At 39.2% G+C, this 13,474-nt stretch overlaps 1 protein-coding gene across 2 annotated transcripts in view; it reads right to left on the bottom strand.

Moving 5' to 3' along the window:
- The window catches only part of NNT (nicotinamide nucleotide transhydrogenase), a 44,639-nt gene that overhangs the window by 22,534 nt on the left and 8,631 nt on the right, over positions 1 to 13,474 (bottom strand). For both annotated transcript variants that reach the window (XM_069881216.1, XM_069881217.1), the window contains exons 5-15: positions 12,501 to 12,588; positions 11,709 to 11,797; positions 10,545 to 10,732; positions 9,691 to 9,824; positions 8,073 to 8,264; positions 6,779 to 6,932; positions 5,253 to 5,414; positions 4,358 to 4,468; positions 3,491 to 3,636; positions 1,364 to 1,559; positions 562 to 795 (exon numbers count right to left, since the gene is read on the bottom strand). In XM_069881216.1, coding sequence (XP_069737317.1) covers positions 562 to 795; positions 1,364 to 1,559; positions 3,491 to 3,636; positions 4,358 to 4,468; positions 5,253 to 5,414; positions 6,779 to 6,932; positions 8,073 to 8,264; positions 9,691 to 9,824; positions 10,545 to 10,732; positions 11,709 to 11,797; positions 12,501 to 12,588 — 1,694 coding nt within the window. The remainder of the gene's footprint in view (positions 1 to 561; positions 796 to 1,363; positions 1,560 to 3,490; positions 3,637 to 4,357; positions 4,469 to 5,252; positions 5,415 to 6,778; positions 6,933 to 8,072; positions 8,265 to 9,690; positions 9,825 to 10,544; positions 10,733 to 11,708; positions 11,798 to 12,500; positions 12,589 to 13,474) is intronic.

Here is a 13,474-nt window from a genome sequence, read left to right on the forward strand (position 1 = left end):
GCAAATTTACTAAAACAGTAAGTGGTATGGAGCATGGAATTCACAGAGTATGTAAATGGATAGTGAGCTGAATGATTTAAAGCGAGGCAGTCTCAACTAGTACTGCAAGCTACCCACCTAAACTATGCCTGCACTGTTAAGAACAAAACCCCATAAACAGTGGTGGCCACCAAGTCCAGCAACACCAAAGTTTCAACTAAAACATTTGCTCAGGCAAAGTTGCGATCATAAAGTTTCATTAAAATTGGAGAAACGGTGTCAGGTAGTGTCTTTGCATTACTAAGGCAACACATATTTCTACACAAGATGAACAGAGGGAAGCTTACAATACTTGGTAAATAATAGCAGTAGTTCTGTCCAAGCACTGAAGACAAAGCTTTCATAACTGAAGCTGTACAAAAATTACATAGAATTAGAAAAAAAATACACTCTGAAGAATTAAACATATAAACTTTTACCAAAATACAAGGCTTCTTTCCAAGAAGTCTAAAGGCAGCACTAAATCCTGGGGCTAAAAAAAAAGCCTTTAACAAATACTTAATTCTGAAAGGAAGGTCTCACCTTGTAGTTTTCCATACGCAACAAGAGAGCCACTGAAAGTCACTCCACCAATGTACGTGCCAAGGTATGCAACAACCTTGGTGAGGTTTGCAGCTGGATCACTGGCGAAGTGAGGATATTCAATCATGTATTCTGCTACACAGGTCAGCACAGCAGCCAAACCAACCAAACTATGGAAAGCAGCCACTAGCTGAGGCAGATCTGTAATCTGGATGCGTTTAGCAATTGTCAAACCTATTGAGAGTTAGAAGAGAGAAGGGAAGTCTTACAAAACAGAACCAACATGCACAGCTAGTAACTGAAGTACCATGGTTTAGCGCACAATAAATACACATACATACATGTCTGTTCCACCGGAAAAATTTATTCTGTGCTAGAAATTACTATGGCATTTAACTGAATGCTGCATGTATGCGTTTTCTGCAATGAGGATAAAATGAAAATTCAAGAGAAGATTCAAGTACATCATGATCTTAAAAGCTTCACTAAATATTGAGAAATTCAACATTTTCTGTTATGAAAGCACCGTAAAAAGGCAATTTGGCAGCATTCAGACAGAAACTGAACAGATACAAAATGGGGCAAATTCATTCAACGACAGCTGATGTGCCCCCATCTAGATGCATAATAAAAGCCCTGGGACTTAAAATTGTTTGTTCATGTATTTGCAAAGTGAAGTACCCAAGATATAAATGCAAGTTAGTCAACTCACCTTTGAGCTACACAATATTTTTTGTATATACAGCTTTCAAAAATGCATGTATAAAGCCTAGATTATTAGTTCACAGTATCATACACATACCTATGGTACCACCAAGTGCCATTGCACCTGACATCTGCGACAACAATTCAGGAGAGGGTTTAAGGGCTCCAAGAGTTGCTGCTAAGCCTCCTGCAACACCAATCATACCCAAAGCATTTCCAAGACGAGCTGTTCCTTGTGTGGATAGACCAGCCAGGGCACCAACACAGCATAAGCCTGACCCCAGATACATCATCTTTAAAGTAAAGAAAAACATTAATATACATACATGAAGACAAAGTGCACAGTAATCATAAAAAAAATTGTCGCTATTACTGACATATCCTCCCCACGCCAGACCCTCCCCCCCAAAGCTGCTGAAGAGGGCTGCTGCTCTGCTGAGCCACCAGGTGGAGAGGGGCCAGGCAGAGGTCTGGTGGCCACTCCATGTCAGTGACCATAACAGAGTCCATCCGTGCAGCAAGGATAAGTAGGGGAGAATGGGTGATTATGTCTCTGCCACTTGTTTGCCTGCCAGGATGACTAAACTGGCCCATGGTCACCCCCCCAATACCAACACAGGTATGTGGAGGTACATCATAACTCCGGAACAAACCCAAAGACTCAGAGGTGACCCTCAAAACAGAAGTATTAATAAGATTTGTGAATATAAATACTATGAGTTTCTTGTGATGGAAACATCCTGATCTGCAACCCTGCAGTTCTCTGGATTCCACTGTCCCCCCTACCATCGGCAGCATCGACAAAAGGTAAAGGAGATTGGGCCGACTAGCACCCCAGATGCTATCACTCCAGAAGGGACTGTAAGAGCATGAGAGGAGCAAGCACTAATCGGAGCTCCCTCTTAGCTGGCCTGAGACCCCCAACCGATGTCATCAAAATCCACGAGCACCATGCCGGAGCGTTTGCAGAAACTTCACTTGCAGCAGCTTCAAGGAAATATTTAAAGAATCTACCACTGAATTCAGTACAGGTCGTACAGTCCTTTTCAAACCCCTATAGGATGCTAATATTGGTCTAGACTTAAGCTTATATTATTGACTTAGAATTGTAACATTATAGGTAATAAACTAAATGTTTAAATACAATTCTGGGTTCTACTCTGTCTACCTTGGGGCGTGACAATTACACAAAAGGGCCGATTTCTCCAGAAAGTCTGTAAGTCAGTTATTAACTGATGTCAAAACTCCTGATGGTGAAAAACTGTTCTATAGGACATGATTTTGGCCAATTAAAATAGGGTATCTATTAAAACTTTTCCCCACCTTCTGACCTTGGTTTATCAGCAGTGTGAATACTATACTTGAGTAAATCTAATTTGCCTCATGAGTTCAGAAACAAGTTTTTCTTTACTACAAAACCCAAGACTTAACTGTCCCATTCATTATAGGAATTTTCAGAATTTGCTTATGGCACATCTAGAACTGGGGTTGTTTAGCCTGGAGAAGAGAAGGCTGAGGGGAGACCTTCTTGCTCTCTACAACTACCTGAACGGAGGTTGTAGAGAGCAGGAAGCTGGCCTCTTCTCCCAAGTGACAGGGGACAGGACAAGAGGGAAGGGTCTCAAGCTCCACCAGGGGAGATTTAGGCTTGACATCAGGAAAAATTATTTCACAGAAAGGGTCATTGGGCACTGGAACAGGCTGCCAGGGAGGTGGTTGAACGCCTTCCTTGGAGGCATTTAAAGACGGGTGGATGAGGTGCTCAGGGACATGGTTTAGTGATTGACAGGAATGGTTGGACTCAATGATCCAGTGGGTCCTTTCCAACCTAGTGATTCTATGAACCCCTGTTTTCAAAAAGTATAAACTTAAATGAACTGATCTGTACATTTCAAGATAACTGAAAAAACTCAAATCTATTAGAAGTTGCCGGCATAAAGGTATGTTTGGATTCACTTTTTTCCAAACACAGAGGCAATACACATTGATTTTTCTTACTCATACAACAAATGCAACCAAAAGTTTACCATTACAGGGGTTATAGGTACAGTTTTTGTACATCCCTCTGTGCTGAATTCTGATCCCATTCAGATCTCATACCTACTTCAACTGTCATGCCAACCTGAATGTCCAAAAACTTTTAAACCAAATACTCATTTTTTTTAGTCAATCTAATATTAAAGCTGTCAAAAGCGCACTAATAGCCACAAAGTTATCTTCCTACCTGTTCAATATTATAGCCACCATTGAGAGCAGCTGCATAACCTCCTACAAACACACCACCAGGAAGCAGGTACAAGTAGTTGTACTCAGGAGGATCCGTGGGACGTTTGAACATATCCAGCATTCTCTGTGTAACTAGAAACCCACCTGGCCAAAGTAAAAGAATACAGAAATAAAATCTGAAACTAACCATGTGTCAAGCTAAAAGAAAAATACTTCGTTTAAACCACATAACACAAAGTTAGCAACTGACACCAATAAAGCCTCTGATATGCTAGTAATCTGGAAAACCACCAAGTAAGAGAAGAGTAAATCATGGTGAGATCCTGTTGTCTTTTAACCTTTGGAGGAAGTTCATGAAAGGAGAAGATGGAAAGACTGGGAGACTTGCTCTCCATACTCTATACTGATTACAGCATACAGCTCAGCTTATGACTCTGTCCTTTTCCCTATCTACTCAAGCAGTATTCAAAACAGTCACGTTGCTCACTATCATATCTTTTTTTAATTCATGAAGCCAGGACTTCTGAAGCTTGAGCAAACAGAATTTTGTTCCATGTCTCTAGTAAAATTTTCAAGTAGGAAAAAGCATATGAGAACAAAGGTAGTCCCACCTTGGGATATACAGGAAAAGACATATAATCATCACCCAAATGATGCTGTAAAAGGAAAACGCACAAATGTGCAAAACCAGATACACCTACAATGGAAATTTCACCCGGGGGAGGTTTTCTTTATTGATGGATGCTCTCGGGTCCTACTCCCAGAACAGGATTTCTGGAATCTACACAATTAACAAGCTAGAACAAATAAAAGAATTACACAGGTGCTTTAAAGTCACCCTCAGGAGAAAACCTAACATTCATACCTGCAATATTGACTGAAGAGATAAAGGTCGAAAGCACTGCTAGACTCTGAGGAGTATTTTCAGGGAGATAGTGTCCTCCCATCAATACCAGCCCGCCAACTGCAGTTAGTCCTATTTAAAAGAGTTAAGAGTTACTTAACCTTAAAAGGCTCTATATGAAGTTTCTTTTCAGCTGTCAAACAGATACCATCAACTCAAATTCTGACCCTACTCTACACATTACTGTTTAATCAATGACTACTGTGGTCTTTTAGCAATATAAGCATGTTTCAAAAGCAGCAAAAAAGTATACGAATATAGTTTTGAACTACAGTTCTCTGAGCACAGAGGCAGCCTCCAATAAAAGAAACCTGTCTTCAACAGTTTAAAGCAGATAAGACTTCTGACCTGTCATATACATACACACATACATATATATATAAAGTCTTACATAGGGTTAAGAATTTTATGGGTGAATCAGGAATTCCAACCCCTGTCTTTCCCCAAAACACACAGATTGAGAAGAAAAAAAGAATGCAGGAAATGTGTAAGACAAGTTATATTCAGAGCAACATTTTCAAGAGATGCAAGGGAAAAGGTGTTCTATGAAAGGAGAGAATGCAGTACTTCAAGTAGAACAAGCTAAAAGCAAATATGTTAAGAGTGAAAAATTACTTACAAAAATTGAAAACACACAGCATCACATTTGCCCTTCTTTTGAAAAAGCATACTTTCTAGAAAGTGCATGTTTCAGCTGACCTTGCTACTTATGAAAGTAAACTCAGATATGCAAAGTAGTACTAGGCTCTTCAGCATTTCAAAAGGCATATCAGAAGGCACCTGTCTATAAAGTTTGAATAAAAGGAGCTGTGCTTGCTTCAAACAGAAAATAAACATTTGTTTGACAGCTGCTTACCTGAGATAGCATTAGTCACTGACATGAGCGGAGAGTGAAGAGCAGGAGTTACACCCCATACTGTATGGTACCCCACTATTCCAGCAAGGCCAAATGTTGTCACCATTTGCGTGAAAGCAGCATTAGGAGCTATAATACCCAGTCCTAACATGCTGGATAAACCTAGAAGAAAAGCACAGCAAAACTCTGCTATGAGTTTTCAATGGTTTCTTACATCTAAATTCTGTACGACAGGAATCAAGTATTAAACAAAAAGCAAAACGAAGTTTTGTGTGTGTGCTTGTTTCAGTACCTGTTGGATCATCTTCATCAACTACAAGGCTCTTTTGATGCTAGTGTTTATTTTAAAAACAGAAAATAAAAACATAAATAACACGCACATGTTCGTTATGTATGCAAAGCAGCAAAGAGCAGTTTGTACATCAATAATGACTCGCATCGCTCTCCTGTTCTACAGAAAAGGTGTAGAATAGTCACAATCATGCTGAGACTCAAAAGCGTGCACATGAGGAGCAGAGGCTAAAATTAAGACTGTTCAATTTATTATCATAGAATCATAGAATAACCAGGTTGGAAGAGACCCACCGGATCATTGAGTCCAACCATTCCTATCAAACACTAAACCATGCCCCACAGCATCTCGTCCACCCGTGCCTTAAACACCTCCAGGGAAGGTGACTCAACCACCTCCCTGGGTAGCCTGTTCCAGTGCCCAATGAACCTTTCCGTGAAAAATTTTTTCCTAATATCCAGCCTAAATCTCCCCTGGCGGAGCTTGAGGCCATTCCCTCTTGTCCTGTCCCCATCACTTGGGAGAAGAGGCCAGCACCCTGCTCTCTACAACCTCCTTTCAGGTACTTGTAGAGAGCAATGAGGTCTCCCCTCAGCCTTATCTTCTCAAGGCTAAACAACCCCAGCTCTCTCAGCCGTTCCTCATAAGGCCTGTTCTCCAGCCCCTTCACCAGCTTCGCTGCTCTTCTCTGGACTCGCTCCAGAGCCTCAACATCCTTCTTGTGGCGAGGGGCCCAGAACTGAATGCAGTATTCTGTGTTCGCAGAAGTTCTGATGCATACAGAATACCAAATTACAAGACTCAATATTTTTTTGTCAAGATAAACATCTTTTTCTCAGTCCTTCAGTAGACTGTGGCCATTTAAGATTCAAACAATGAAGTCTGAAAAAAAGCAATAGCATTGAATTGATTCTGCTGCGAAGTCAGGGCATTGTCTTTAGCAGGAGTCCTTCTGAACTTTAAGTACTTCACTGAATTTAATAGATTCATACATGCATGCAGCATGAGTCAGCATTGTTTTAAATGTTAACACTTTTGGTTAAATTTCTAAAATGTTATTTTCTCTCTTAAAAGCAATTATTACACTACACTGATATTGCACTAGAATACATCAGCCAATCAACTGCTCTTCCAACTAGTTATTAAATTGAATGAATAAGATGAGAAGTCACTTAAAAATTATTAGCCAAATGAAGAGCTCTACATTGATACTCCAGCTCTGGAAGTTGCCTACCTGCTGTGTATACAGATGCACTAGTCATAGTTTTCCTAAAAGGCGTAATAGTAGCTGCTTTTTCCGCTTCCAGCTCTGCTACAGTCTTCTGTTTCACAGGGGCTCCTTGAGGAATATTGTTTGGTGGAGGTGCTGGGAAAATCACCTTGCCGTCCTGACAAAAAGATATTTACAGTTAGTCCTAACATGGCAGATGCTTTACAGTTAGAGGAGCCTACTCTTCTTAATCCTGCAACTCTGATAAGCCTTAACATCCTACAGCCATGCCACAGGAATACCTTCCTTTTCTTCATCAGCAGAAGTTTGCAAGGCTGGATGATCAGTACAGCCCAATCAAATTAACCACACTGGTTCACACATTTTTCAGACAAGACTTAATATCCAAGTCCAAGACCACATGGCAGAAACAGCATAATGCTTGAAAGCAAGGAAGAACCAAAGCAAAGAGGTAAAGTTCCTTAAACGCATTTATGCAAAATAAAACAAGAGTCTTAGAAACAGCAAAACCTGCTACAGATGTGAACTGTTATCAGAGCCTACTCAGAAGTCAGCTAAGTACCAAGCATGAAGTCTCATATTTCTTGCTGTTCTCCAGGCCTCTTGAGCAACAAAAGTTGGAGCTGCTAGACCCAAGCTGTACACACCACTTCAGTGTCTGGCAGAGCTGGTCAGTGTAACACTCCTCCAGAATAGACATCACAAGCGTTGCAAAATGTTGGCAACATGATGCAGTAAAACTCTACAGAAATTAATACCTCTTACCTAAACCGCAAATTATTATTTCCTAATACTGCAGGAGGAGGGCTCACACTGGTCCGTGCCGTAAGTTCGTACTTTAGTATCTCCTAATAGGGTTTTAAGTACCTGCATACTCTAGTTCTACTAGTTTTTTCTGAAGTTACTCTTACAAGAACAGAAACATGCTTGAGTTTTTGTTTTTTTGTTTGTTTGTTTAAAAACAAAAAAGCAAGAAAGTTTTTCTGGTCCTGTAGTGTTTTTTTCAAACATGTTTTAAATAACTATGACTATCACACAAATGCGACACGCAAATTTGATTTTTTTTTCTTATTTTTCAATAGTAGGCATCAGGTATTTGTTTAACCACAACAAGATGACAAAAGCGAAGAGGTTTCTCTATGAAAAAATGGCACCAAGGAGTATTCTCCTGAATACAAACACACAATTGCCCACATTGTTTATCAAGCCACACACATTATCTTTGAATGCATTTAAAGAGACAACACTGACAAGTGTATGTTCTCACACATTAAGACAAGGATATTTACTGACTTACCTTCATTACAACAGTTCCTCTAATAACATGATCCAGAGTCCCATAATCAAATTCATCTTTTGGCTCAAAGTAGAAGTTCTCTTTGTCAGGACTGATAGCCTTTAGGAGCTTGATAATATTATTGGAATACAGAGAACTGGCCTGAGTAGCCATTCTGCTAGGTAGGTCTGTATAGCCAATGTGTGTAACACCCTGAAAAAAATTTCAAGTAAAATATTATGGATTAGTTCAATCTCTAAAGAAGCAGCACCTCTCATAGTATATCCTTCTGGAAATATACATCCAAACTGCTTCACTTATTTCTGCTTCACTCCCTAGTTAAAAGTCTTACCTGGAGCTCTAACCTTATTAAGTCGGGGGAGGATTACTCACAACTGTTACAGAATTCAATGTGATCAAGCCCAATACCTTAAAAGCTATTAGCAACAAGCCTACATAGAGGAAGATGTATTGGTGCAAGAGCTTGCCCTCTCCAAATCCTACTACTCTCTCCAAAGTTAGTTTCTTAAAGCAACTAGGTAACAGATTATCCTGCCTAATGCCTGGCACCTTCACTGTCCTCCTGGAGGGCACGCACTGGAGGTAACTTTCTGTATGAGAGGAGTGAAGTGAGCTTCACTCTAGCTAGCTGTGCAAGTAGTATGCCAGGATCACATTTAAGTAAAGACATAATGCAATATATCCACACTGTTTAAATAACAAATGTGAGTCTACCTGACTATCAGGCTTTTGAGGTTTTGGAAGGTATGGGAAGCTGAGGTCGGCATACTTTCTTCAAGTCCAAGCAGGCTTGTATTAAAACACTGCTCCTACAACTTCTATCTAAAATCTATGCAGGCTTCCAAGGACTCTAGCTGAATGCAGTGCTCCAGCACACTGCTAATGGTTCTGGCACTGCTGCTCTTTTCCACAGCTGAGTGCCAAGAGCTACATCTAGGGGTAATATTTCTTTGACCAAAAATGCTCCAGATAAATTCTTCATACAAGATTCTGCTCATTTATGTTCTACATACTCCAATTCCAGTTTTTCAGCAAGGACATCAAAAGCCTTAGAAAACCACAGAGCCAAATACAATGCACGACTCACAACCCTGCTTATATTAATGACAACCATGGCAGCAATATACCCTACAGGCTTCCCTAGTAACAGCGTTATGTCCTTACATTACCAATAATGGCTAGTAGATTTCTTACAAGTACCAAGAATAAAACCCGAAAAAGCAGAAAATGAAGCTCTCAACTGAGCCAATGAACTCTCGAACAAAACCAAAACAGTTATTTCAGTGCAGAGCAAAATTGCTTACTTTAATGAACCAATTCACACCACTACTAGTTTGAGTTAGGGCCTCAAGATGCACCAGGGAGGCTCAGGCTGGACAGGCTGCCCAAGGAAGTGGTGGCAACACCATCAGTGGAGTTGTTCAAGAAGCTTGTAGATGGGACACTTTGGGACATGGTTTAGTAGGCATGGTGGTGTTGGGGTGACTGTTGATCTTAAAAGGTCTTTTTCAACCTTAATCATTCTACAATTCCATTCTATTCTTGCTGTATGCATACAGTTTACAAAACACAATGTGAATTCACACAGACTTCAAAAGATCTGCAGATTAACGCTCACCTTATGAACATAGAGCTCTCCAGGCTTTGTAGTCTCAATGTTTCCCCCTGCTTCTGCAGCTAAATCCACAACAACTGAACCTTCCTTCATCGATTCAATCATATCTTTCTTAAACAAGACCGGAGCTTTTTTGCCTGACAAGACAAGGCATAGTGAGTTAAACACAGAATACAGCTTTGTATCTGTAGAGCTCAGGAGATAAATTCTTCCCTTTTTCCTTTCTCTAACATTTTTTTAACAAAAATTTTCACGTAATCAGTACCTAGAATGAAATGTCACTATGGTTTGTTTATACAGGCAGAAAGAAGAGACATTAGAACATCTTGTTCCCAAGCATTTAAAAACATGTATGCATAGGCAGTGTAATGATGCTAGCAAGCAATTTTGTACTCGGTAAACACACAACATCCAATCTTACAATACAATTCACAACAAAAAAAAGAAAACCAACAACCACCACAAAAACAATGCCACATCATAAGTTATCAAAAGACAGATGTCGTGCAATATAAAGCACTAAAACCTAAGGTCTACCTCACTATGTTTCAAACAACAGTACTACTTCAATTGGCCTTGTTGCAATACACAAGTTGGATAGCAGGAGTAGCAGTGATGCAATAAATACGCGAGAGTATTATGTGTTCTTACTTTACTACTACCTACTTCTATAAGAAAACATGATAATATTCAGTCAAAAACAGCTAGCTTCTGGAAAAAATGAAAAAAGCTACAATAGACTTTTGTCAGGGAAGGAGAAAGGTACATGCTTACACAGGCACACTGCACACACAGCTCCAAAACATGCCAGCCTACAGAAAATAAATGAAAATTAGCATCTTGTACATAAAACCTACCTGGAATAAGTGCTGTAGTGATGATAATATCAACATCTTGGCACTGCTTGGCAAAAAGTTTCATTTCAGCTTCAATAAATTCTTTGGACATTTCTTTAGCATAACCACCTTGTCCCTCTCCAGATTCCTTTACTTCTACTTCCAAAGGCTCAGCACCAAGAGACTTGAACTGCTCCAGAGCTGCAGCTCTAGGAAAGGAAAATTGCAGTGGAAGGAACAACCACTACTTAATAAATTGATTGCAACTTTTCTGGTCTTTTTGGTAGCAGCCTTCAGACAATAAATCTAAAACTTATTCTAAGATTAAGGAGACCATAACTGAAGTTCCCAGCTTTCTGTATTTAGTCAAAAAAAAAGTAATTCCATCACTAATTTTAGGTCTCTAATGAAGATATCTGGATAAGCAACGAAGGCTGCCTACAGTTTCTTGTATAGTTAGCAGAGATGCTCCAAGAAAAACCTCAAAGCTGTGAGCGTAACTGTTGACTAACTCTGCTCACCCATTCCTTTTGTCATGACCTGGTAGCTTTACAGACCGAACTTAGATGCGTAAGACAGGAGATAAATACACACCCCATGACTCTGTCTTTAATCTGTAAAATGGGAATACTACTAAGTCTGATTTTCACAGGGAAAATCAAGTTTGAGGAGGTTTGGAGGTTGGGGGTGATGGGTTTGCGTTTTGGTTTCTGCTGGATTTTTTTAGTTACACTGTTAATGTGTAATTATTTTGCACCATGTGATATCACAGCAAATAGTGACACTAAATTTCAGTTAGGTGAATATCCACAACATGTAAAGAAGTCAACACATTCTTGCACACCAAGATAAAAGTATACAGGATGCTCAAAAAAGGAATTTCAAAAATATGAAAAGCTTTAGGCAGATTTTGACCATGGTTTTAAGAAAAATAAACTCTTTCCAGCTTGTTTTAAGGCACATGCAGATTTTCTAAGAAACCAATTTTCCATATTACACATCATAAATCTGTTGATATCTTCATTTTCATTCTTTCAAAAATGAAGGGATAATTATGATGTGATAAAAATGGTTGGAAAAGAATCGTGATTCCATGTAGTACAAGTGCTTTGACTGTAATGCAGCTACAAGCTATTTAAATCTTACTATAATTTCAGATTACTACTACCGTTTTCACATGCCTACCTAGTATCAAATCCACGAACCACTGCACCCATTGATTTAGCTGCTCCTGCAGAAGCTAGGCCAGCAACTCCTCCTCCAATGATCAAGACCTAGAACAAAAACTTCATCATGCATGAAGCATAGACTAAAACTAGTTAGAAAAGCAGCAGCATTTTAATGCTTTCACAACTGTAGATACACCTCATTGACCAGTCATCATTTAACCAGGTACTTTAGGACACAGAACCTAAAATGACTTTGGTAAAGTTACCTCATAAATGTAAAAGCTTTAAAAACTGTAATCCATAACTTCACTTATCTGAAATCCAGCTCATCTGTAGCTAACAGTTTATGTAAGTACAGTTTTTCTCCTTAACTTCTTCTTTTTCCTTCCTTCCCTCATTCTACTTTCATATCTCTTCAATCCACCCAGAATTCCAAACAAGCAATCCTTTCAACACAGCCTTCAACACAGCAAAAATCCCAACATACCTGACTTTTCCTAAATGCTTCCTTGCCTCTCTGCACTTGGAAATAAAAAAAAAAAGGAAATACACCCACAAATAACTAGTCTGATGTTCAAACTAAACAAATTTAAATAAGGCTAGAAGTATGCTATTATTCCCCTCCAAAAAGTGACACTACTACACATAATGAACCAAAATTGCTATGGGAATAACTACAGGGATTCCTGAAGCCTCTAGAACTAGCCCCCAAGGCAGGAAAAAAGCCTTTTAACAGTTTCAGCAGTGGCTAGCTGTGCTCAGGAACTCACATATTCTTCAGCCATAACAATGGCTTAACTGCACATACCTTTGCTGGAGGAACTTTACCAGCAGCTGTGATCTGACCTGTGAAAAATCGACCAAAGTGATTTGCTGCCAGTACCACAGCCTTGTAACTGTCAATTAAAGACAAAAACACATCAGCATTTTTGCAGCCTCAGTACAATTCCATTCACAACAGTAATCAAAAGGATGAATGTCTGACCTTAGCATGTGTACAATAAAGCAAGTTCAACTATTTTACTATTGATCACAAGTTTGGTAATCTTTATTCATATGTCTTGGATATTTTTTAAATCATGGAACACATTTTCAGACAGAATTTTTGGACTGCAATATACTGGATGTCCACAACTATCCACCCTCTCAAATAAAATTTTATCTTAATAATAAATGCATAACTTGCCAAAAGTTAACTTTGTGATCTTTGGAGCTACCTTCAAAGGCTGTAATCTGAGGCTTGTTAGGGAAGGAAAAATGAACAAGTAATTTCAAAACAGAGGGGTTTTGCAATAAGTTCACCTAAACAAGCAAGCACATATTCAAAAAAGATACTCTGACCCTAACTCTGAAGAGCTGAATGGCTTAGGGCAAACAGCTTAACCTCACTACTACTTTTGCCCCATCGGCTTTGTAGCCACCCAACAATGGGTGGCTGGACACCAAGATAACATCAGTAAAGCTATCTGAAAACGTAGATTAACTTATAATTACATCTTTTCTTAATGACAGTGCACTTTTTTCCATTTTTCCTAACACTGCCGTGGTTCAACAGTCTCTTTTCACTCTTTCCTATCTCTAGCAGGGACACATGGCAGTCTATTCGCCATAAAATCTGTTCTGATTTGGAACCCTGCTTGTAGATTTTATATTTTTAAACTAATTGCCTATTTCTATACTTTAGTAAAATTACACAGAATTAAAACACAAAGAAACAATCAAACATCTATACTGCAGTGTTCACAAAAGAACCTAATAATAGTTAGCTTCACAATATTTTAA

Source organism: Phaenicophaeus curvirostris, chromosome Z (assembly GCF_032191515.1).
Source record: "Phaenicophaeus curvirostris isolate KB17595 chromosome Z, BPBGC_Pcur_1.0, whole genome shotgun sequence".
NCBI classification, from domain to species: domain Eukaryota; kingdom Metazoa; phylum Chordata; class Aves; order Cuculiformes; family Cuculidae; genus Phaenicophaeus; species Phaenicophaeus curvirostris.